Source organism: Gavialis gangeticus, unplaced genomic scaffold (assembly GCF_001723915.1).
Source record: "Gavialis gangeticus isolate Ggan-Ray unplaced genomic scaffold, GavGan_comp1, whole genome shotgun sequence".
Lineage (NCBI taxonomy): Eukaryota > Metazoa > Chordata > Crocodylia > Gavialidae > Gavialis > Gavialis gangeticus.
In genome coordinates, this window is record NW_017729019.1 from 6,031,982 (window position 1) to 6,057,987 (window position 26,006).

Here is a 26,006-nt window from a genome sequence, read left to right on the forward strand (position 1 = left end):
TTGAGCAAGGGGAGCAGAGCGCCTTCTGTTTTCAGGCACACATCTCAAACTCCTCAAAACGTCACTAACATTTGGCAATCGGGACTTGTAGAGATGATCTCTTTTATTAGACCAACAAGATTTTTGCAACAACAGCAAAAATAAAAATCTTTAATTGCAAGTTTTAATGGTCAATTCTTTCCTTGCAAGCTTTCGGGCACAAGCCCCCTTCATCAGGCATTGGAGAAAAGATTGGAAAAGTTCTCCTGGGTAGGAATGAAAGTTCGTATTTCGTAGGATTTTACGGAGGGGTCAACAGATGGAAAACTCCTCTGGGCAGGCAGATCCTAGCAGGATCCTAGCAAATGACCTTGAAACAAAGGCAGGAGCAGGATCTCGGGTGGTGACAGTTGCTTCCTGCTTGGGAAAATATGAAGATTTCATTTAAAAATTAACCGGCTTGAGACCGCCCTGCACACCACGTCATTACACAATCTACTGAACACGGTCACTTTTTCCCCCTAGATGTAGCGTTTGAGTACTACTGCGCAATTGTGAAAGAGATCAGAAATGTCCTTCTTGGCCCTATATCTCCAAATATCGATGTACTTCGAAACCTACAGAAGTTCTTATACAAAACCCTCCCAGAAAATGCCCACCAGCTGGCTTCAGGGAGGCTGCACATTATCCTCACTCGTGTATCAGACAGACAGAACGTCGTGGTGTCAGACTTCGGGTCAAAGGAGGAGGTCATTCAGGTGAGAGCAGCTGTCTCAGTGCTGTTGTTACACTAAGGGTCACAGAGTCGATGAGCTCAGTGGTAGTAGGTGTATGGTATTTGCCAGTCCCGATCCACAGACAGACACCCTGTGCCTGTTGTAGCTCTTAAAGATAGGGTTCACACTGTTTAGCTCATACTGCACATACGAATGTTTTCAGCCTGAGAAGTAGCCAGGTCAGCTCCTGGCATCAGGCAGGATGGCGGCGGTCGTGGCTTACGATGGATTAACAGAACCCAGCCGAGCACACGGGGAACAGAGCAGTTGCAAGGGGAGCAGCACCTTCAGGAGCAGGAGAGGGGGCATTTCCTGAGCTGTCCCCAATGAGCTCAGACCCCACAGAGAAGATTACAGCCCGAAGGCTTGTCAGCTCGACCTTGCACAGGCAAAACAGAGGCAGTGTGCAGAATTAACTCTTTCATAAATCACACACGCCACTCTCTAAGTGGCGTGAGCAGTGCCCTGGGTGCCAGAGGCTGTGCCTCTAGGCCTAACTGGCACTTCTGCTGCCATCAGAGGTAGGTTTGGGAGCAGTGCTTGGATTTGCATTCACTCCATCTGACATCCTCCTGAAACTCTGGCAGCTGAACTTGCATCAGGATCTATCTTTGTCCAACAAGGGCTGCAACACTCTGTTCAGATGCCGTAGCGGAGCCGGCAGGATTTCTAACCCACGCCACCCTCTGGCCTGGCAGCTGGGCCACTGGGCACCACTACCCCTCTCCATATATTTAGGACCCAGTGGTACTTACATTGGCCTGGCACACGGAACCTGGCATGGCCGGACCTCTGCTCCAAATACCCCAAACAGTATGATCCAGGCGCAGGGAGAACTCCTCATCCCCAGGTTTAAAGAGAGCCCTGCTTCATTATCTCTCTGTGCCTCCTTTCCCCACAGGCAGTGACCTGCAGCTGCTTCATTCCTGTCTATAATGGGTACATCCCTCCCTCTTTCCAGGGTGTGGTGAGTATCCTTGGCTGAGACCTGGGGAACCTCTCACCTGCTGCCAGTGGCTTTTGTGATCAACACAGATAAAAAAAATCAGGCGTCTGACCCTTAAACGCTCCCCGTAGTTCCTCCTCATCCGATTTCCAGCAGAGGCAGGAGCCTGGGAGCACGGGTCAGGATTTTAGTTAATTACTGCCAAGGGGGCTCCCTCCTGCTACCACGGGTCCCTCCATTTCCAAGACCTTTCCCATGGGGATCCAACTCCCACCACACTTGGTGTCCATCTGTCCTTACAGCCTTCCAGGGCAGAATGACATCTGGATGGCAAACTGAATAACCAGGGCACAGCCACGTTTTGTAGAGATGGGAAAAAAATCTTAAAGCAGCCCCTTCCCTTGAGTTGCATGCCCAGATGAAACAGCTGGTTCCCCTTAGGGAGAAAGTAGAAGGAAAGTCCCTCCCTCAGAGACCTTGGTATCTTGGACCCATCTGTTGGACAACAAGTTAGATGGGAGGGGAACATGGGGGAGATGCAACAGGGAAGGAAAGAAGACTTGCAGAGCTGCACAAGCACCTCACTGCTTGCTGGAGCTTAGTTGGCTACCCGAGATTGAGAGGCCTACCCGAGGATGGGAGTCCTAAGGCCAGAGGGGAGCAAGATGAGGCAGTGGCTGTCTGGAATGCACAACGGCATTGGTCTCCAGCAAAACCTGAAGAAAATGCAATTGTCAGAGGTGCTCGCCAATGACTGAGAAAAGCTGGGTATTTTGGCAGAGCAAAAACAGCAGAGCAAAATTGCCAATGAAAGTTTGTAGAGCAGCTTCAAACAGAGGCCTGGCTTGTTCTGAGAGCCAGAGAGAGACAGGGAGAGAGACAAAACTAGAGAAAGGGGCACATATCCATGGCCAAGTAGTGAGGGCACTCACTTGAGTGGGGTAACTTGTATTCCCAACCCTACAGAAGATCCCTCAGTGCTAGAAGCTGACTCTCAGTGTGGGAATGGGGGGCATTATAAAGACCCAGGCCTACTTTGGACCCATGCACAAACATGATCCACTCACTGCTTCACACAGATCTGTGAGCTGTTACCTAACGCAAATATTGTGTCTGTTTTTTTCTAGCATTATATTGACGGAAGCTTCAGTAGCCCAGAGCCTTCGTTCTACACAAAGACCATGATTATAGTGTCGGCTCTTGCGTTGGACAATGACATCTGCCCAAGGGATAAGCCAGGCAATTTCTTCAGTTTTTACAGTTTTCAGCAGCAATTTCAGATACAACTAGAAAACTTCCACAGGGTATTCCGTTTTTTTTTTCCACCCGGCCATCTGGTGAGTAGCCAGCAGGAGTCAATGCAACCTCAAACTTACCTTCTGCTGTGTGGGTACAACAAGCATTGTTTACAAGGCTGACATCTTTTCTCGGTAGGCGGTGCATGAGTTCTTTTTACAAGGGTATCATGATGCCGGCTTCTACTTGGAAAGAAACAGTAAGTACTGTGCTGAGTGGGAACAGAGAAGAAATGATATTCCCTGAGGGAGGATGGACAGGAAGTTTAGTTCATAAAAGTCTCTGCATCTTACAACTGACTTGGAGCCAAAACTGCATAAGTTGCACACCGCTAGTCAGAACTGCTGCCAACTCTCACCTCTAGTACTCAACCATGACCATCACTGATCCTATTACATGACATTAAGATGCCATTATGGCCCTTCCCTTCCCCATCTCAAAGTAGTCCATGCAACTCCAGAAATTCTCTTGCATTAACACTGGTTATTACACAGCTCTAAGTATTTGTGAGAATTAAATCTTTCCCTTTTCTTTTCCAAAAGGAGAGTGCAGTATAGATTATCCTGCCAAGAGCGTGACACTCCCATTAGCCAGTGAGTCCTGTAAGAAAGGCTTGTCCCAGCCTCGTGGAGGTCTTGAAACCAGAACCCATCAACAAGGATCCTCACTTCCACTGATGCAGCTTACAAGGACCTCACCAGACAGCATGGAGTGATGAATGGGGTGGAGAATGGAAAAGAGGATAAAATGCAGCAGCTGCCCCTATGCTGGGACCAAGGTAGAGAATAATCTACATTCATAGATTCATAGATAGATTCATAGATTAAGGGTCGGAAGGGACCTAGTAGATCTTCTAGCCCGACCCCCCGCCAGGGCGGGAGAACAACAAAAACCCCAAAAAGAGAAATGGGACTCAAACGAGTCCAGCTAGGTGGGCATCCAGCCTCTTCTTAAAGACCCCCAGGGTAGGGGCCAGCACCACTTCCCTTGGAAGTTGGTTCCAGCTCCTAGCCGCCCTAACGGTGAAGTAGTTTTTGCGGATGTTCAATCTATACCTCCTCTCCAACAGCTTGTGCCCATTTCTCCTTGTTATGCCAGCGGGCGCTAGGGGAAACAGCGTCTCCCCCAAACCCCTCTGGTCCCCCCTAGTGAGTCTATAGACAGTCACCAGGTCCCCCCTTAGCCTTCTCTTGTGGAGGCTGAATAGGTTCAGGTCCCGCAGTCTCTCACTGTAGAGTCTGCCCTGTTGTCCCTGGATCATGCGGGTGGCCCTCCTCTGGACCCTCTCCATATTGTCCACATCCCTCTTGAAATGGGGCGCACAGAACTGGACACAATACTCCAGCTGTGGCCTGACCAGTGTCGCATAGAGGGGGAGGATCACCTCCTTGGCTCTACTCGAGATGCACCTGTGGATGCACGACAAGGTCCGGTTAGCCTTGCCAACCATGACCTCGCATTGTCGGCCCATGTTCATCTTGGAGTCAATAATGACTCCAAGATCCCTTTCTGCCTCCGTGCTCTCGAGTAAGGAGTTCCCCATTGTATAAGTGTGCCGCTGGTTCCTACTGCCCAAGTGCAGCACCCTGCACTTGTCCGTGTTAAAACGCGGACAAAAAAAACATTGTTTTTTTTCCTCTAGTTATTGCTAGTGAAGTAACAGTGACATTAGGATCCACATGAGCACAAGTCCCTGTGAAGGTCAGGGTCAATATGCTCCCAAATTCATTAGGGCAGCCTTGGAAATATTCTCTTGGGGTCATTGCCTCTTTATACTTGATTTTCCTGATCTAGTATGTGCTTGAAGCCAAAGACCCCTATTACACACTTTGTGCTTGAAAGGAAACAATGGGGTCAACATTGCTTTCCAGACAATATTCTTTTGCTTTCTAGCCAAAAGGACAATCAATTTTTAAATTGCTCTAGCTTATCAAGATAGAGATATTAATTTTCACTGGGGCTTAGCAGATACAATTTTTTCCTGATTTTTCATAACTGCTAGAGAACACACACTTCTAATGTTAATGCTCTTTCCACTCACAAGCCCTCAGACCTCTATCAGCTTACTTCATCCCTCTGCATTTCCAGCCTTGCCTGAACATGAATGTACACCATTTTAGTTAGATCAGGCTGCATTTGGTATGGACACTTCTCTCATTTGACACATAGCTTATCAGTGCTTATATCCAACCTGTTCTTAATCGATTTAAATGAAACCAACGTGAGCCATGTTGTAACCAACTTTTTCTACCTCTCCATCATCTTGCACAAAATAATTGTAGTCCCAAAATAAAACGTTGGTGCATCAGCCATTACAGCATTTTAGATTTCAGATTTTAATGTTTATTCCAATCTCCTTTTTGCCGCAGAGCACAATCAAATAAAAAATGTAGGGGTAACTGGGCCTTTTATTTTTAGCATCTCTTTCAGTCTGCGCATGCACCTTCCTTTGTTCCCACTGCCGGGGAAGTAGAATTGAGCCCGAGGGAGGATTGTGGTACTTACTGGTTAAAAGAATATGCCACTAATATTCACAAATGGCAATAGGATTTGACACTTCAGGACCAAAGAGTTTCCACATTGGGCCCCTGGTGTCACCTTCTCCTTTTATATTCAATTATTTGGGGAACCTGTTCAGCCTTGTATTTGTGTGGGGCCAGGGATGAGGCTGAAGTGTGGATTCTTCCTACATCCACTTTGCAATGCTTTGCTGAATCTAGCCATCATGGCCTAAAGCCCCAGACAAGGGTCGTGGCTGCTGAGCCCTGACCCTGACCCTGATGTAGGTTATCTAAAGCACCTCAGGACTTTAGGAGCAAAGTGGAGTGAAATGAAGGATGTGTCAAGAATTGGACCTTTTCTTTTAAGCATGTCTAACTCCTTTTTTTCTACCCTGCAGAATGAAAGACAAGACAACACTGCTGGCTTCTCCCAATGTATAGTTTCAAAGGCAATGGACCCAGTCAAGAGCCAGGTGACACACAAAAATGGATCTTCCCTGATGACACCTTCCTTCTTACACAAATGGGGAAGAATCTGTTACAACAAACCCAAAGCCTGCACATGCCTGTGTCAGACTTGCATCATTTCTGATGCTCCACCCTCCCCAAAGAGGGAGGCTGACTGCCCAGGTCCCCCAAAAGAGGCCTGGCTCTGCATTCTCCTGGTGGTTCATGCCACAACTCTAGCACTGCATCCATGCCTTGGAAATGAAAAGTCAAAGCCTGGCTCTTCTCTCTTTGCCACCTTTGATGCAGGTGCAGTGAAGCTGAGGGTTGCTCCCCAGTACAAGTAGCACAGGGAATGGGAAGGCAGAGGGCAGCACCTGCTGTCTCGCTGACCAGGGCAGGTGTATCCAGGTGAGCACACCTGCCCTGCTGCTGACCATATCTCGGGATACATCCCAGCTCAGCTGATCTCCTTCATTAGGTGAAACAAACATCACCTGTTGTCCCACCCATTGATCTTGTGGGACAATGGGCAAAGTGTTCCCCACTTCCAGAGACACAACTTCTCAATCTCCAGGATGCTTCTTTGTAAGCAGGGAACTCCAACTTTCCCCGCTTCTAGACATACCCCAGAGATCCCTGAGGCACATTTCTGGAAGCAGGGAAAGCTGAGCAGGTGCTCCCAAGGCTTGAGGCACCTGATCCTGTATGGGAATTCCAGGGTATGCAGGATTGAACCCCCCATGCCCTGAGAGCTCCTGGGGCAGTTGGAGAGTGTGGGTAGCTCCAGCAAATAGACATCAGCAATAAAGTGGCACAAATGATTACTACCTTTTGTCAGAGCCACACATGATGGAAACAATCATTGCTTTTCATCACCATTGTGACACCATAAACATTTTTATCATGGCACAAAGCAAAAACAAATAGGCATTCATACCCATTGTCATGCCACCATAGATGGAGTCACAACAAAGCAGTGAGGAGGAGGAGGACCACCTCACCTTTATCTATTGAGAGTTTTTCAGCAACTCAAGTAGGATGGAATTGAATAGATGCTTTAATTCCCTTTGATGCCTATTAAGTAGAATAGAATCTGGCTTTTGATGTACATATTATGAACCCAGGCATCTGGTACATGACAGCAGAGAAACCACAGTGGACGGGAATGGGAGAGACACTTTGTTATTCAAATGTTCATTTGCATGGAAGGGAAAGTCCTGACTGCACAGAGCAGAGTATGTCATCCCATGAAGAACAAAACCCCACTGTGTACAAAGCAAAGCAAATAACCCCATCACCTTGCAGCACATGATCCTCCTTCCTGGTCCTATAGTAATTCACTTGATACCATCTCATCCTGCATCATATTTAACATAGATTGCTAGCTTAGGAAAATACCCTGTAGGCTCTGAGTCCTGTTCAAATAAAAAAAACCCAAGGGCTAGTAATCAGTCATAGCAAGACTTGGTTGTACCTAAACTACCACAATAACCTTCTGATCCTGAAATAGCCTGAAATGAAATAACGATCATATTTGCTTTTATAATGTGCCTTTCATCTGCAGAGCTCAAAGACAAGGTTTTCATCCAGAGATCTCAAAACACTTTACAGAAGAAGCCTGTACCATTATTTCCATTTCCCAGAGGGAGGAACTGAAACATAGAGCAGTGACTTGCCCACGGTCATGCAGCAAACTAGTACCAGAGCCAGAAATGAACCCCACTCTCCTGAGTCTCAGATTATTGCTCTGTGCCTTTAGAAATAACCATGGAAGCCCAAAATGATCATAAAGGCCAGGTCCACATGAGCAGGAGCATGCATTTGCAACAGCACAAATAGCAGCAGCACAAATTTGTGCTGCTACTTTGGGCTGCAGTGCCCACCCCTGCCCATGCAGTTTGCAGCAAGATACATTGTTCCACTGCTCCATGTGCTGCCTGGAGGTGGGGAGCTGGTTGGGGCACAGGGTGCCTTAGTGCAGGGCTAGCCCCCGCATTGAGGCAGTCTGGGCATTTATAAACATGCTCAGAGAGGCAGGGGGGCACTTTAATTAGTGAGCTGCGCTAATTAAAAGTGCCCAAGTGTCACGTGTATCAGCATCCCCACACCAAAAAAAGGTGGTGGGGCACTTTGAACCAAAGCTCATTGAACAGGCTTTAGTTTAAAGCGCCCCGCCACCATTTTTCGGCATGGGGATGCTGATACACATGACTCCAGAGCAGGGGTGGGCAAAATACGACCTGGGGGCCGGATGTGGCCCTCCAGGCCATTCTATCCGGCCTGCAGGGCCCCTAAAAAATTTAGAAAATGAATATTAATCTGTCCTGGGATGCCTGTCATGCAGTCCTCGATGGCTTGCTGAAACTCAGTAAGCAGCCCTCTGCCCAAAATAATTGCTCGCCCCTGCTCCAGAGACTGCTGGAGTGCGTTAACTTCCACGCTCTAGCAGACTCGATTAATCGAGATTAATCGAGTCTGCTCTGACAGGCTGGATTTACAGCATGTTGGAGCAGCCTTGCTGCATGTCTGTAGGAACCCCTGTGCCCCAGCCAGCCAGGGAGTGGCACATGGAGACAGGGGAGCAGGCAGCCAAGGGGTCCATCTCTGTATGCTGTGGAGTCCCAGTGCTGGGGCACCCTGTACCCCTAGCCAGCCACTCCCCGGCTAGCTGGGGGAGCAGGGTGTCACAAGACAGGGGAACAAGCAGCCTTGGGCTAGTTGCTCCACTGCAAAGCCCCCATACTGAAGCACATGGAGCCCCCACACTGAGGCATGCTACAACCCAGCCAGCCATGGAGCAGCTGACTGGGGCGGTGTGCTTCGAGACAAGGGAACAGCTAGCGCAGGGCTGGCTGCTCCCCCATCTCCACATGCCTCAGAGCCACATGCAGTCAGAGCCAGAGGGGCAGCTAGTCCAGGACTGCCTGCTCCCTCATCTCAAGGCACCCTGTGCCCCAGTGTTTGTTTGTGTTTGTCCCAGGGCACGCCACTTTGGCATAGTTTGCACCACTTTTTTAATCAGGATTTTCTTTTCTTTTTTTGCTACCAAGAAATTGCAGTAGCAAATTTTGCCCTGGTGCTGCAAATTAACAGCATGGCACCCAGATTAAAGTGAAACTCATGCAATTTGTGGTGCTGGAAAGAGGTTTGTGGCACCACAAACTGCACGCACCTGCATGTCTGGATCCAGCCCAGGAAGCTAGGGCACTAAGCAAACTCAATGAGAAACATAAGTGTTAGTAGACCCATAGACTGTAATGCCAGAAGGGACCTTGGAAGATCATCGGGTCCAGCCCCTTGCACCAAGCAGGAAAGATAACTGAAGGTCAGGTGACCCCAGCAAGGTTTGACTGTCTAGTCTCCTCTTGAAGATTTCCAGGGTAGATGATTGCACCACCTCTGGAGGGAGCTTATTCCACAGTCTGGACACCCTAACTGTGAAAAAGCTTTTCCTAATGTTGAGTCTGAATCGATATTCCGGAGTTCGTAGCCATTACTCCTAGTTTTCCCCTCGGGTGCCCTGGGGAACAGCTGCGCACCGAGCCCCTGATGTACTCCCCTAGCGTAACGGTAAACTGCTACCAGGCCCCCTCTCAGCCTTCTTTTTTTCAGGCTGAAGAGTCCCAGATCCTTCAGCCTTTCCTTGTATGCCTTGCTGTGTAAGACTCTGCTCATACAGGTGGCTCTTCTTTGGACTCTCTCAAGCTTGTCCATGTCCTTGTTAAAGTGTGGTGCCCAGAACTAGATGCAGTACTCCAGCTGCAGTCTCACCAGTGCTGAGTAGAGTGGAAGAATCACCTCCTTGGTTTTGCTGGAGATGCATCGACTGATGCACGTCAGACTATTATTTACCCTACTGGCTACAGCATCGCACTGCCGGCTCATAGTCATACTGTGTTAGGCAGAGAGAAAATCCTACCTTCCCTAGTCAGACCTTATCTAGGAAAAAGGCTACTGGAACTACTCATGAAATAAGGTATCAAGGAAGAGGGCAAAGATGTCAGAATCTGGCCCATCATCCTAATTAAGGAAATCCTCCTATCCCCATCAGTGGGCACTTTGAGTGAGGACCAGGGGAGCAATGGTGTCCCTGCCACCATCCCTGTGTAAGTGCAGAGTTACCCTACACCCGGAGCAAACGGGGAAGCAGACTACAACTTAATTGATCCCTTTTCCCACTCCCCAGCCTGAAATCCCCTTTCCTCTATAATTTGCATGATGAAATATTCCCTATATCAGCCCAGTATCATGTGCAGCATGTAACTCCTACCTCCCTATCACATTCCCTGGCTACTTCGAACCTACTGTAGTATTATCTGTGCATAAAGAGAATTTGAAGGCACAAACATGCACATGTGTGTGACTTGTTTGCATCTGAAAAGCTTTGCCAGTATTGCTGTACCTATTAAGCTATATACCCCCCTAGTGGAGAGAGAGTTTATACCAGCGAAATATTTGTTTTCATATAACCTACTGTTCTTATTATAGGTTGATCCTGCATACAAGTCAACTGTCATCTTTATGGTTCTTTAAGAAGGAATAAATGGCCTATTTATAAATAGAACAATATGATAGTTTTAAACAGTATAAGATATACCAGTGAACCCTTTTTGCTCTTGTAACTGCACTTACACTGAGGTTTCTGTTGATACACAAGTGTGATTTTTCTCTTTTTTTGACACTCACAACTGTCAACATTTTTATATATAGATGAAGTCATATGTGGACTCTATTTTCCTGAATGAGAATCACAAGAATTAAAGGAAAGGTATCTGTATCTCCAGTAATCTTTAATCAATCGCGGTTTCTTTCCATGGAGTTTATACTAGGGATGAATGTGGGCTTGCGTGGGGAATTTCTTTATTATTTTTATGAAAAGCATGCATGATTCAGTTTGTCCTGATGGGACTTAAGGAGTTAAATTCTTTGGAACGGGAGAATAAGAGGTCAGTGTTAGGCATCAGGTGCTGCCATCAGGTCAACCATCTCTTTCCAATAAACATCCTTCTGCTGAGAAGGAAGGAAGCTATAAACACAGAATAGCACCACAGGTACTAGCATTCATCTGCTTGCCTGCCTGATAAGCCTGCTTTGCATGTAATACAGAAGATATTGCAGACGATACAGTAGCTGTATTAAAGCACAATTCATTTGACCTGTAATTTAATTTACATCCCCTTCCTTTGCCCCTTTCCATTGCTGACAGTGAGAATATGCCTGAATGGATGCTCTCTGAGTCACTCAGAAGGTGTTGGAAACTCACAGCAGCAAATGTGGGAATACACATCCCTCACATAATCATCTTGACTGCTAATTGTCAGAGAATGGCCCCGGGATATGAGGTTTATGGCCTTTTCCAAAAGTTTGTCATTAATTATGATAAACAGAAGATATACCAGTGGGACTGGAGGCCAATTCAATTAAACTTCCTAATCGAGGAGAGAACTTAAGGACCTGTGCTTAAAGTTAAATATGTGCTTAAGATCTTTTCAAAACTAGGGCTTTTGGACCATACAGCAAGTAAAATAAATACCGGTAATACCCCTGGGTTAAACTGGGTCCTAAAACTGAGCTATATAATACATAGAGATGTGGTTAATATAGAACAGAATTAGGTAATATTTGTATTAGACACTGCACATACATTGAATATATTATACACTAGCTATTTATCCTATAGATATTACATAGCTACACACATGTTATACATTTTGTCCAAAGCTTTTTAATCCATTATTCACAAAATTATACAAAAAACAGAAGTACAACTGTTCCAGATATTCCCTCCCTCCCCACCACACACACACATGCACACACACCAGCAGCATATTTGTGTCCTTCACAGAGGCAGTGCTGAGTTTGAAGATACCACAGGCATCAGCAGTGGTTCAGAAAGTGCCCTCACAGGTAATAACGCTCAGTCTGGACCTTCACAGCTGTTGACTCTGAACAGTTCCCTGTCCTGTTGAGACAGAAGTAAAACACCAGTGAGGATCCCATCCATATCTGAGTGTGTACCACATCATGGATAAGCACATGCCCTGGTGTATTCTGAAGCAGGTATCAGAATTGCTGGAAACCCTACTGGCCCAAGCTAATTTATAAGTCCTGGGGGTTACAAGGAAATCTATCCTAGAGCAGGGGTGGGCAAAATGCAGCCCGCAGGCCGTATGTGGCCCACCAAACCATTCTATCCAGCCCGCGGGGCCCCTAAAAAATTTAGAAAATTAATATTTTTCTGCCCCTGGCTGCCTGTCATGCAGCCCTTGGTGGCTTGCCAAAACTCAGTAGCTGGCCTTCTGCCCAAAATAACTGCCTGCCCCTGTCCCAGAGTCAAGATTATCCCATCACTACATCCAGGAGGGTTTCTGCTTTCTGCAGCAGTTCAGAAACAGGACGCTACATTAGATGACCTAATCCAGCCTGACAGATCAAGACCATCATTTTCCCTCATCACACTACTACGGAAACCAAGCTCTGCCCTGAGAAGATCTACAGGGGCCAGATATAGAGAGAACCCACCACACACCTGCTGCTGAAATGTTTCATAGCTGTTTCTGTAACCTCACTGCTCCAAATGGCTTCCCCTGGCTTCTCAGGAGGACATGATGATTCACTAGCCCTGCCTCTACTCTTTACTCCTTAAAACTCTTTAGGTGCTAGCTGATGGCAACCACTAAAAAACAGAAATCACACCCTATACATCTGCTCCCAGAATCCTGTGCCCCGCACAGTGCAACGCACTGCTTCTGCTTTCCACCTCCTGCCAGCAGCCAGGAGCAGGTTTTACTCTATTAAAGCCACAGTGGCCCAGTGATGGGCTTAGTTTTTTTGCTGCTTTAAACTTCCAGCCTCCCATCTCAGCCCAGTTTGCCAAAGCCAAGAAGTAAAAATGTCCCACATTCAGGCTATTTTTGCTATATAACTGACATTACATTCAGCATAGTAGTGCATAAAAATAGACTAGTATTCCTCTAAATAGTTTGCAGCTTCTCTTGTAGTACCCACAAAGTTCTATATTTACAAGTTGCCAGAAAACCAAAGTTGCAGTGTGTGTTGCAGGGCCTCACATGCTTATATATAATTATAAATGCAGTTAGCTGGGACATAACAGTGCCCGCGTGATCTCTTCATATTGCTGCTGTTTACAAAGCAGAGACACAAGAGTCATACACACACAAACCAGATACCCCCTTGCCAATGCATTTTGCTGTGTAAATAAAACCCAAAAGCTCATGACTCAGTGTGTCAATAATCAGAAGGATAATATCCATATGAATCAAGTGGTTTATGAGAAATTAATCTGTGTGTATCTCCTTCACAGTCATCTTTAATGGCTAGTTTGTCCAGCTGTGATGCCTTTTATAGGCCTAATACTACACAGCCATGAATGCTTAATACATAAAGACTGTTTAGAAAATAAAAAGGTTTGTCAAGAATGAATTTTTTATGGAGAAAAAACCCATATGGATAAAAAATATTCAGGTTTTAACATAAAAACCAAAAATCTTTGTGGTGCTGAAAACTGACAGCTTTTTCATTTTCTGATAAACCTCAACATTTTGGCTCAAAAGGCTTGAAGGAAAAAAACACAAATATTTTTATGCAGAAAAAATATTAAGAGCTATAGATATCGGCCACTGATTGGACTGAATGATACCAGTGTGTCAGAGCTTTTATGGGATGGGGGTACGAAATAAGAGAAAGAGAGGGAAGGAAATGATAGCCTTAGGCTTCAGAAACTACAAGAAGAATCAGGAAATCATAATTCAGTTCCAATCTCTAGGAAAAGTCTATGTTTTACTATGTGCCTGCACAGAATTGTAAAAAGGCAGGGCTGGAAAGGACCTCTGATGGCCATCTAGTCCAGCCCCAGCCTGAGGCAGGGTCATCCCTATCCAAACCATCCCTTACAAATCCTTGTCTAACCTATTTCTAAAACTATACAATCAACCTGGTCACACAACTACTAGGCATAGCACACTAACCTGCCACAGGTAAAGCAAGGGGACAATGATGGTCAGCATTCTGCTGCTGCAAGGGCTGTTAAACCCCCATCACTTCATACAGTAGGTCCCTGATCTCAGCTGGAGCAATAGGTGTGACAGTAGCATACACCCTGGTGTAACTAGATGCTCAGCCAGCATCAATTGGTGTATATGGAAACTCCTCCAGTTTACATGACCTGAGGTATCTGTCTAGATGTGCTGTCACCACAGACTTGTTTCTCCTCCCTTACCTTGAGATTCCTGTTGTAGGAAAACTGTGCAAAAGAGTCCTGAAGGTACTGGTTTCCAAAGCCCATGATCCTGTTCACTGTATGGTTACAGATGCCTGCTACCTTGGCAGTCAGGTGCACAGCAAATGCAAACTGAACTTCTTCAGGATGTCTATCAGGCACACTGGCTGTCACTTCATTGTTGACGTAGACATCAGCTAAGTGCTTGAAGGAGCTATAGGAGATGTTTCTGAAGAATGTACTGAGTCCGACATCTTCTCTTATCTGTGTAAGAAGTAAAACAGTAAGACACATATTCAGCCACTCTGTACATAACCATCAACCTCAGCAATGCACTCACGCAAGAAAACTCTCTATCCATCTCTGTCCATTTCCAAGACAAAATCTCCCTTATCTCTCTGCCTGGAATTCACCTCTGTCAACCCAAGGCAAATGAACCACTTACAAGCTGTTAAGTCCAGAGTACTGCACAAAAGTAAATTCTGCTAGATTTCCTTTGGACTTAACAAACATTTTGACTCTACCATGTCATCCAAGTTCTTATCTGAAACCCACTGAAATCAACAGTCATCTTTTCACTAGCTTCATTGGCTTGTGGATTTGCCTTCCACACAAGAAAAAGCTTTGAGAACTTTGAAAGATACTGATGTAACATGGCTTAAAAACCTAAGACTTTCAGTGACCTGAGCCTTCATCGTCATGTGCAGTAGGTCACTCAGATCTGGGAAAAAGATTGATGGGCCACAGGTTCAGAGAGCAGGAAAGGAGTGAGAGCAGAGACCTTAACGCAAGTCTCAGTTTTTGTGGCACCTGTGCACTATGTCAACCGGTGCGGCCACCTTCAGAGTTTGGTTAAAACAATCTATATGCTACCAGCCAACCACTGGAAGAAAGCCACATCCTCACCTTCTTATCCCAGTCATCTCCAGCACTCTCAAGGAAGGAAACAATTCTTCTTATGGCTTCCTCTGCAAAAAGATAAATGGAATTACTTCCAGAATTTCTAGCAGCCTCTTCTTCAAATCCAAGCCTTTCTGCCTTAGCAATTTGAAGCTTCAAGTTCCACATGTATCAGAAAAAAAGGGGTGTCTCTCTGATGTCCCACAGCCAAGTGGCTAGGGTGCTTACTTGAGAAGCTGGAGGCCTTGCCTTCTAGCCCTCCCAGGAAGGCTGAACCAGGACATTTCTCACTTCCCAGCATAGCTCTTAAATCACCGCACTGCAGGCTCAGTGCCACAAGCTCAGTGCTCAGATTAGGATGGGTAACTTTATCACTGCTGTCCCATGGCATGGGAAACTAGTGCTAAAACAGTGAGGCTTTGTGTCCTTCTCTGCTTGTAATGTCTTTGAGATATTCCCCACAAAGTACCAGGTCTGTCAGCTCAGAAGCAGTAGCATGCTCACAGATACCTACAGGTGTTGTAAGCACTACCTCGGACAAAAAGCCACACAGTGGGCGCATCTAGACAAGACACTGACTGTGCAGCAGCCGAAAAATACTTCACTGTAGCACACCATAGCACGGACAGTGCCAATGTGCTTCTGTGTAGTATTATCAGGCTATCGTGCAGTAGAATCACCTAAAAGACATTCGCCAGTGTTATTTAGTACTTGCTAATGTAAGTACTAAATAAAAGCACAGTAACGACTGTGCAGTAGTGTCTTGTGTAGATGCACCCAATGAGTACCTCTACCAACCAATACAAAGATTGGCTATCCTACCCACCCATGCCAGCAAAATAGCTGGAATCTGGTGCTACGCTAGCTGGCACCACGTCCAAAAGGGACCTAGGGGTCATAACTGACCATAAAATGAATATGAGCCACCAGTGTGGACAAGCCTCACAAGGCCCCTTCCAGCCCTAAACTTCTGTGAATCTGTGAATCAGTAACAGCAGCAGTGAGGATGTCTTTAGCACTGTCTTTAGCATGCACTAGCTATTGAAATATGAACCTCCCAAGAGCATGTAACATTAATAAAGCCCAAACCAATTCACTGTGGCATTCTGTGCCCTTTGGTGATGATTTGGCCATGTACTGAGGTTGAACCTTTCTGCAGCCTCTGCCAGCAGAGCTCTAGCAATAGAAGCTCCTGCTTTTACATCTACAGGTCCCAGAGTCATTCCCTAATGTTGACAATCTACCCATGTTATACCTATGGCATGAACAAATGATCCCATATCCCGGTATAATTCACATTGGGTTTCTATACTGACATATGCTCTAGGATCTGGGACAGAGAGGGGTAGTTATCCCAGTGTAGCTTACACAGTAATAACAACTATTAAAACACCTTGCCACAGAGGGTCAGGGAAAGAGGTGGTGTTTAGCTTGCCTTTAGGAAATTGCTACGCCAATGCAACACAGACAGGCATAATCCAAAGCGGTGTAAATTGTACTAGTAGGTTCTTATCCTCGATTCCGAGGGACAATTCTACAGCAGGCCAAACAAAGTTTTCCCAGTTTAGAGGTATGCATTATCTGTCTGCTACTTTTTTTTTTTAAACACAATTGTGACATTAAATCAGAGGAAAGCAATTATTTTGGGCAGAGGGCCACTTAATGAGTTTTGGCAAGCCATCAAGGGCCACATGACAGGCAGCCAGGGACAGATAAATATTCATTTTCTAATTTTTTTTTAGGGGCCCCGCAGGCTGGATAGAATGGCCTGGTGGGCCACATCCGGCCCATGGGCCACATTTTGCCCACCTCTGCATTAATTGTACTACTGTGTGTCATTTGTCCATGCCTTTAATTTCATTTAAATCCTTAAAATAGGCCATGGCAGGGACTATGTGGTACACAGGCTGTGTGCTTTCTCCACATGGATAATCTCAACCACTGAGTTCTCCATGCGTGGATCAAGAGTGACCTGTTAATGTAAGTATTGCCAAATCGGATGATACTCACCGGCTTCATTAGCGCTAACAGGTTTTGGTGGCTCGTGGTAACTGTGTCCTTTCTTCCCCTTGGATTCATTGCTCTGGATGATCATTTCTATCTCCTCAGAAACCTGTGCACAGTACTGATCATGTTGTTCTGTGTCTGAAAAAAGGAAGATAGGTTCATAATCTGTGTGATCCAGTTGATTAAAAAGGAAACTTCACATGCTCCTTAATGCCAGATTTCCAGCCAGTGTTTGCACTGTGCTTATACCCACCCTGAATTAGTATGAGGTAATAACAAACATTACACTGTGCTTCTCAAACTGTGGTTACTGCTAGAGAAACAGCCCTAGACAGATATACGTCCATGGAGCCTTCCCAAATTGTACTGAAACTTTACCAAATCCTTCACAAAACCATCTTGCTAGTCTTTAAGTAGAACAAGTCACAACCAGGAGAAAAACAGTTAACTTACGTGCCTGAAACTAATAGCTAATCTATTGGAGAAGTTTTACAGGTAAAACTCTGTAGGCTGGGGGCGTGGTTTTCAGTGCTATACCAGGAAATAGCTGGTTGCAATGATACAGGTTAGAAAAGAGCCTGAAACCAGCATTGCTTATTTCCAGTTCTAGACCAGTTAAACTATTCCCACAAAAGTAACTTCATCTAGATGAGGCACAGACCTTTGAAAGTGAATGGGGGTGAAGCCAAATCTTATCCCAACTTTTACTAAAATGAGAATGTTGGTCAGGGTGTGATTCTTTGTGACACTTCTATGCTGGCACAAAGCCTTTGTGTAGATGCAGATCACCCTATGGAACGAGTCCTTTAGCAAAGACAGAATATCCATTCAGGAAACTGGTATATAGTATGTTAAAAAAAAGACTACACCAATACTTCTGATGTGGCTAAGTCAGCTAGAAGCATGAAAAAGTCACACCTTCTAGCCAACATAGCTAGGTCAGCCATACCCCGGCTATGGGATACCTTTGTCAATTTAGCTTATGTCCTTCAGCGATGTGGGGCAGATACACACCTAGAAAAATGCTTTCCTGCTGGCTCCCTTTTCACTAGGCTGGCATTCACCAGCTGATATAGCTAGGCTGGCATAGGATGTTGGGACAGGCTCTGTAATGTAGGCACAGACCCTTGAAAGCCCTAAATTATGGCTCTAATGTGGGGGTTGCCAAAAAAAGCTATACCACTACACCGGCTTTCCCAGCAAATCCTTTCTAGTGTGGACAAGGCTTCAGGCCTCTATAACCCCATTGTAAATTCTGCCTCTAGCCACATCATTCCTCCCCAGGGAACACATGAGTACCTCATCACACAAATATTATATGTGCTTACCTGGCACGGATAGCTTCTGACTGTTCTCCAGTGAAAGAAGGTTGGACTTCTTTGCTTTAGCTCCTGCTTCCAACCCTTCCCCCTTTTCCTCCTCACTGATGTGTTTCTTAAAGGAGAAAGCTTTCCTGAAGCTGGTTCTTATTTTATTGGCCTTACGAGACTGCGTTGATGAACTCAAGTCTGTTCTGGATCTCTTAACCTCTTCAGCTTCCAAGGGCACCTGCTGCTTGTCAGCATCTTTATCCTTTTTCTTCCTATATGATTTCTCTCTGTGCTCATCTGTGTTTCTCCGGAAGAGGAAATTCAGAAAAGTCTTGATCCCCGAACACTGACTTTTCCCCTCAGGCACACTCTTTGAGCTTTTCCCCTTTGGCTTCTGTTCATCCTCTGTAGTGCTCCCACAAGCTACCAGCTTGTTCTTCTTGCTGCCAGCATCTTCTGGCTGTTGTGCCTTGGCTTTGTCTGCCTGGCTTTTCCTCCGAATGCCTCTGAAGCTTGAGTACCTGCAGAAGTCACTCGCTGACCTTTGGAGCTGGGCCGTCTTCTTTACTTGTCCTCCACTGCCTTCCTGCAGTCTTTCCTGAGCAGTGAAGGAGTCCTCGCAGTTGCTCAGGGTGCGTTTGACATACAGTTCCAACACTCTCTTTGCATCCTGTCTGTCCAGAGACAGGATCTTCCTCCTGGGGTTTCTCTCTGTTTCCAGCGGACCCCTCCAGGCTTCCATGGCTTGGATACTACATAAAGGGGACAAAAAGGATATTTTAAGCAACCCACACAAATGGATAAAGACTCTGTGGAACAGATTTTGCACTTGTCTGAATCAGCAGGGCTCCACTAAAGTCCAGCTGACACTGATCCTCGGAGACTATTTCTGCCCTTGGAAAATGATCAACCATCTTCAGTATTATTACTCAGACAGACTTATCTCATCATGCATGGGGCTTGTTTTTAGGAAGCTTTCACACAAGAGCTGGGATATAGATAAGTCATAGATAGAAAGGAAAAGTGACCCAGGGGACTGCCGCAGGGCACAGGGCTTAGCAAGCAGCTTTTGATTTTTTCAGCTCTAGCCAATTTCCATCCCAAAAGCAGGTCCCAGGAGACACACGGGAAGAATCACAGGCCAGAATGCTATTCAGGTCACAGTAGATTTACAAGCATATAACCCAAATGATGTTACTTTAAGATCTAATCAGTCGTACACCACCAAAGTTAAAGTAAAATCAACCTACAGGGAGTCATTCAGTCCCAAGGGTGAACTAAGTGGCTTTCCAGCCCCAGTGGTGCCTCAGATTCTCTCCTGGAAAAAAGTGAGGGCCCTTGCAAACCAGACACTGTACCAACCATTTACCAGACAAGCCAAGTGCTTTCAATTCCTGCCAGCAATGTTACTTGATCAAAAGATTTTCCCAGCTGTTCTCTTAAGTGAACTATCTCTTTCCCTGCTTCCTGGCAGACAGGTGTCAGCAGCATAACAAAACTCACAACCATCTTCACTGGTAGGTTTAGCCAAAGGAGAAAGGACAGAGTGGGCCATTGTGAATGAGTGCCTCCCTCCTCCTGAGGGCTGGGGACGTGGCGAATCACACAGTCCCCGTGTCTGCCCTCTCTTACTTTTTAGTGCTTGTTTTTAGGATGGGGATCAGGATTGTTATTCAACCAGCCAATCCACTCCATGTGCTACTGCCCTTTTTTTGTATGTTCACGAGAAGAACTGACCATGAAATACTGCGACTCAAAAAACACACAGCCTGGTGGGGGTTTTTCTCTCGCTGCCCAGGGCACATGTGTACTTTTAAAGACACTGCAGTGAAGCATGTCACACCTGCTCCATGCTGCTGGGTTCTTGGTTGCAGCTGTGTTGGTCTAAGGACATAGGCAGGCAAGGTTCTTTGGGTGGATGTAATCCCTTTTATTAGAGCAACTGAGTAGCTGGAAAAAAGCTTTTTGCAAGCTTCTAGGCACAATCACCCTTCTTCAGGCATAGGAAGAATGCATACACCTGCTCCATGTAATAGAGGTGCCTCCATGCAACATTGAGTGTGTGCCATTAAGCCAGGGGAGAAGCCTGCCTAACCTGCACATCACAGAGCAACCCTGTCGCAAAAGGACTCTGAGGTACCCAGAGGAATAGACACCCACCCTCTACCTCCCCTGTCCAAAATGAAGTTTCTTTTCTACCTAGGAAAACTTTTGCAATCTTTGAGTTCTCCTCAGCCTGAAGAAGGGTGTTTGTACCCGAAAGCTTGCAAAGAAAGAATACTTTTTGCTGCTGTTTAGTTGGTCTAATACAAGATATCAACCTCTGACCCAAGAGCTTTGTTTATCTGTCATTAAGCCAGTGATTTTCAACCAGGGTGCCTTGAGATGCTTTCAAGGGTACCACCAGGTGGATGTTAGCACTATTAGTTATGCAAACAAGATAAACCCAGAAGGTAAAAACAGTGGTTGGATTTTTATCTAAGCCTTGTATCAAGCCCATTGTCCCACTTTAACTACCTGTGAAATATCCAAGATAACCCTTTTTCTCAGGATGAACACAGCTAATTTGAACAAATTGCTAGTTTGGCTGCATTTTGATGCTGGCCAAAACCCAAAACAATCAGACTTGGGATAAACCAGAGGCCCATTTTTTCCCAGAGATTTCAAATAAGAATTCCTAGGGTTTAAACCATTCTGACCTGTTAAGGGCTTTCCCAGTTCTTTGCAACAGAAGAATTGCTTTATTATTTTTTGGTAGCCAAGAAATGAGTGAAAGTGAAGAGCTGGCATTTCCCTACAGATACCTGGATCGCCTCTAGCACAAGAGTTTTTTCTGGAGTCTAACAAGGCAGTCCTTCAGTCTAAATGGTTGAGAACAACTGCATTAAGCACCCATGAAACACCTGGCTTATCATGACACACATGGCACAGCGTAGCATGCACAGATTGGATGCACCATGTTTCACGATAGCACCCCCGAGCCTGGTCTTTTGACAGCATAGACATGCCCCTTTTGTACAGCTATCCAACCGCATTGCTTTAAATGCAGTTATTCCTCATTAACACCACCAGAAGGTGAAGTTCAGCCCTGCACAGAGATCCATTGCAAAGCCCCAGTACCACTCAAATCCCACATAAACCCTATTTTGAAGTGACAAGCAGGTCTTGACTATTACACAGGTTTTGTGCTTGCTCTCGCTGCCTATGAAATAAATTCCACCCCGAGGAGGATTAATGAAGAATGCTTCCTCTGGCAGAAATGAAAGGTGTGGCCACACACAAACTCAAATCACAGCCACTGCAGCTGCCTTACAGATAACCCACTGCTGAAATAAAGACATGAGTCAGCCCTCACAGGTGCAAACCTGGAATGATTCCTACTCAAGCCGGTGGTGCTAGACCAGCCTAAGCAACATCAGGGCCAGCCCACCCCAAGCCTGCAAAAATTTCTTCATATCAGCTATGCAAGCAATACCCTTCATGGGCAACTCTGAAATCATCGAGCAATCCTAGGAATGTTTATTCTAACCACATATTCAACCCCAAAGCATATTCATTTAGCTTCTATTGATTCTGTCCCACAGAGGACAAATAATCACTTACTGAAATACATTTTAGTTACCTTTCCACCAGTAATTCTGCTTTTCTGGGCCTAGTTCAGACGAATGTCGTAGCCACAAAGCACTAAAGATTTTAGGAGTCCCAGGAATCACGGAAGATCACTTTTATACCAGACCCAGCTGCCAGGTGAGGTAGGTCTATTTTTAGCAGCCAGTCATGCAGCAGAGCAGTCAATAGCACCCCCAGCCGCTATCTCAGCTAGCTCCTCCTCTGTGCAGGCACGTCGTGGGTGGAAAAAGCCATATCTGGCCTGCAAACGTTCGTGAGTTTCAACATGAGAAAGCTTCCTTGTTTTTAACAGCCGCAGGAAAACGGAAAGTCTCATAAACAGCAATCGAGAGTAGTTGCTGGACTTTGAAACCCAGATAATCAAACAGCATGTGCCCTTTGTTCGTTCAGGTTTCTTTGCCTACATATGCGCCTTGATAGGTTATTTCCATGAGGAAAAGTTTCAGGGTGACAATCTTTTCAAAAGGGAAAGGCAGGACACTGGCCTGACTTCCCCTGCTCCCACCCCTCTCCACATCCCCCCCGCATGCCCTTCACCCCCTGGACAAGCTGTCCATGGCTCCATGCCGCTACATGCCCTGGCCCCATGCACCACCTTGGCTAGGCAGCACCCCCATCCCCTGCCCCACTCCTGCCCTCACCATGGGGACCTTGATCTGTCCACAAACCCACACCCACATACCCCCTCCCTACCATAGACTTACCTGCAGGAAGCTACTCTCCAGGCCACCTGGCTGTGATCCTGACCACATGCATGTGTGCAAGCATGTGGCACCCTCTGAGTCCTGCTCCCAGCACCCCTTGCAGGCTGGAATGCTGCCAGTCTGCAAGGGGGAACCTGCCCATTTCCTGTAGATCACTGCAAATGCTGCAAATCTGGGACAAATGCTGTCCCGGAGTCATGCAGCCCAAGACTGGGACTCGAGGTTTCCATTCCAGGACTGTCCCACCCAAGTAGGGTGGACATCCTAGATACAACCTACAACTTTTCTATCTAGGATGACACAGAGCCCTGTTGGACTTTCTGGGAAGGAAGCTCCCTCCTCAGAAATCCAAGCCTGCCTTTCCAAGAAGCACTGGGACTTTCAGCTGCTCTGTCTCCAAGTTTCTTCCCAGGGCCAGGTTAACCCCCAACCTCTTCCTCTCACCTGTCTTTCGGCTTTTTCCTCATTCATGCTGCTGCAAACAAAAAACCCCTAGGCCCTGTGTGGTTTAAACAGTCCCAATTAAAGCCCAGTAAGGCTTGCGTCTAGTGTACGCGCCCCTGCCTCCAATGACCAACTCCAGTGCCATACAAACACTACCCACGTCTTCTGGCAGCTGCATTCATTAGCAGTGCCACCAGAGTATGACGTGCACCCTAGGGAGGCACCAGTTGCTAAAGGGATCGTGGCAGCCAGCATAAAGTGCAGAGGTAGCACCAGTAGACATCTTGCTCCACTCAGCAGAGATGGAGTATCTCCCAGCAGAGTGGTAGTTTTTGCAGACTCATAGGAGTTTTGAGTATGCAGGACCTCAAACCTTTGCTAGCAGAACTAGAGGGAAGCAGGCCTCAGCTTTGGTTCACCCTCCTAAGCAGCTCATGGTCTGGTTCGGGGGCGAGCAAAATACAGCCTGCGAGACAACTCCAGCCCACCAAGCCATTTTATCCAGCTACTGGCACACCTAAAAAATTTCACAAATATATATTTGTCTGCTCCTGACTCCTGTTGAAGGTTAAACAGGAGCCCCTGGTGCTGATCCTCAAAGAAAGAAATAGCAAAAACCTAGAAGCAATGAGAAAGCACTTACGTTCTCAGAGAGCTAGAGGCACCAATGCTGTCATCCCATGGACCCATCCTGAATTAGGGAGGGGAGGATGGGGAGAGGGGAGGACAAGGGTGAATAGAGAGGGGAGCAGTTGCAGCCTTCACCGCCTGAGGGCGAAGCAGCAAGGCAATATCCAGGCAAGGCTGAACCTGTGGGAGAAGGGGCAGAGTCAGGGCATGCTCAGGGTTGGTTCTAGGCCAGGCGAGAAGAAACTAGTGCGAGTGGGGCAGGGTTAATCTTGGCCCTCCACTCACCCCCAGGGAACAGCCACGGGGTAAAGGAGAGAGTCTCCCCAGCAGCAACCAGGACATGGCTCTCACACGTGCCTGAGTGGGGCTTTCTGTCCCCAGCCGGCCTCACACCTGGGCCAGAAGCTCGGCACCCCAAGCCCCAAAGTGAACCCCTGGCAGCAGGATCCTTAGGCCCAGAGCTGGAAAATGGGGTCCACCCCAGGAGATAGCCGGTCCATACAGGACACTGGGGCCCTAGAAGAGAGGCAGGACAGGTTATCCTGACCAGCCTGGAGGCAGGAGGCACCCGATCATCATGTGGAATGGGGGGACAGTCCTTCAGACCTGGGACCCATCAAGGTTCAGGGGGGCACTCACCTCCGTGCTGCTTTCCCCCTTCTCCTCCTCCCCTCTGCCGCAGTGTCAGCACTGGGGGCGGAAGGCAGAGACATCAGTCACCTTGAGCACACCCCAAACCCCCAGGCCTTGCCCCTTCCAATAGCCCATGCCCAGGCCTCCCCTCTCTCCATCCCTGCCTCTGTACCAAGGACTGGCCCTGGGCGCCCTCCCACACACATCTCTCTTACTCCCTCTGTGCTGACTGCGCCTAGGTCTGGCTCCTGGCTGCAGTCTTGATATACACAACAGGGACGTCTCCCAGCACAGAGCCCCCAGGCCTGCAGCACCCCTGCCCAGCCCTGCCCCACCTACACACCCAGGGCGCTGGAGGGAGTTGCGGGCAAGACACTTCCTGAAGACACACTACTCATTTCCCCTTCACTCAACTCTTCCCTCCCAAGGCCTCCAGAGCTGTGAAGGAACCGAGGGGTGCTGGCCCTCGACCCATCCTTCTCCCAACCTGCAAGACCCTTCCCAGGACCAGGAACAGGGTCCTGGCTCTAGCCCTCCCTCAGCTCCCCTCACTGACCCCATGCTCACAACCTAACACTAGGAAAAGCATTGTGCTTCCCAGGTGTAGAGCCACTTATGCTTCTGGACTCACTCATGGATTTGAACTAGATTCGTCTTGGAACACGAAACATTTCCTTAAATACCTAAATGAAACTCAATGAAATGAACTAGGGAAAGCAGCATACCTTTCCTCTGGTCCTGTCTTTTTCAGACCATGATCTGTCTTGCTCCTGGACTCCATCTCCTGAAGGGGGTTCATCTGGCACCCAATGTTAGCCAGGCAGAGGGCCCTTGTCTGAGTGGAGATGTCTAGGTGCTCAGGGCCCTCTGCCTGGGTGCTTGCCTCCTTGGAGGGGGATTTGATCCTGGGTCCCCTCCTCAATCCCCTTGGAGGGGGATTTGATCCTGATTGCGAAACAAGCAACTGGTCAGACATGGATCATGCACCGAATTCAAGTCCAACAGCCCCTATGAAGGAAGTACTCCCCTACCTGAAAACACCACTGCTCCCAGTGCCTCCAGCCTACCCTGCAGCTGGGACACTGTGCATAACACCCCGAGTCCCCCACAGGCCCCTGTGGGACCACCTTCTCATCCCCTCCCTGTCCCCATCTTATCTCCACAGGGCTGGCAAGCTCTCCCAGGCCATCCCCACCTGTTGCACAAGCCCACCTCCTACCCCTCCCCACAGCCTCCTGAGACTTCATACAGCCTGGGGGCAATCCCCTCCCAAGCTGTGGCCCCCATGCTGCCTGAGCACAGGACCCCGGAGGCCTAAGAGGTGAGGGACTGACATCCTGTGGAATAGGCATCATGGGTCATCCTGACCTACCTGCAGGCAGAAGGGGCCCGGATCATCACCCAGTTAGTTCCCATCCACCTCATATCCTGGGGCCACAACCTAACAATACAAAAAGCACCATACCTCTCCCTGTGTCCAGCTGCTCTCTGACACCGGCGAGCCTTGGTCTTTGTGCCGGTGTCTATCTTAGCCAGGGGGTCAATCTGACAGCCCACCTCC

General features: G+C 47.3%; 2 protein-coding genes across 3 annotated transcripts in view; one reads left to right on the top strand and one right to left on the bottom strand.

Annotated features, from left to right (window-relative positions):
• Positions 1 to 3,777, top strand: part of LOC109295083 (patatin-like phospholipase domain-containing protein 1) — a 34,262-nt gene extending 30,485 nt beyond the window's left edge. Inside the window, exons 2-5 of the mRNA XM_019513736.1 lie at positions 505 to 737; positions 1,657 to 1,722; positions 2,829 to 3,196; positions 3,540 to 3,777. Coding sequence (XP_019369281.1) covers positions 505 to 737; positions 1,657 to 1,722; positions 2,829 to 3,119 — 590 coding nt within the window. The 3' untranslated portion in view covers positions 3,120 to 3,196; positions 3,540 to 3,777. The remainder of the gene's footprint in view (positions 1 to 504; positions 738 to 1,656; positions 1,723 to 2,828; positions 3,197 to 3,539) is intronic.
• Positions 3,778 to 11,659: 7,882 nt separating this feature from the next.
• On the bottom strand, positions 11,660 to 24,385 carry LOC109295201. Of its 2 annotated transcripts, none has more exons than XM_019513899.1 (6): positions 23,826 to 24,385; positions 18,423 to 19,156; positions 17,098 to 17,232; positions 15,094 to 15,155; positions 14,188 to 14,451; positions 11,660 to 11,910 (listed from the first exon to the last, which is right to left on the bottom strand). In XM_019513899.1, the coding sequence occupies exons 1-6, from the start codon at positions 23,870 to 23,872 to the stop codon at positions 11,866 to 11,868; spliced, it is 1,287 nt and encodes a 428-aa protein (XP_019369444.1). In that variant the 5' UTR covers positions 23,873 to 24,385; the 3' UTR covers positions 11,660 to 11,865. The 2 variants fall into 2 exon arrangements, with proteins under 2 accessions (XP_019369444.1, XP_019369445.1); XM_019513900.1 differs by lacking the exon at positions 23,826 to 24,385 and adding an exon at positions 22,027 to 22,327.
• Positions 24,386 to 26,006: the final 1,621 nt, after the last annotated feature.

What these genes read in the sequence shown, in the direction of transcription:
- LOC109295201 (XM_019513899.1), bottom strand. Translation starts at nt 23,872, where the DNA reads ATGGGTCCATGGGATGACAGCATTGGTGCCTCTAGCTCTCTGAGAAC. An exon ending in GCCTCTAGCTCTCTGAGAAC is followed by an intron (nt 19,157 to 23,825) that starts GTAAGTGCTTTC and finishes CCCTTTATGTAG; the next exon opens with TATCCAAGCCATGGAAGCCT. An exon ending in GAGATGACTGGGATAAGAAG is followed by an intron (nt 14,452 to 15,093) that starts GTGAGGATGTGG and finishes CTTCTTACACAG; the next exon opens with ATAAGAGAAGATGTCGGACT.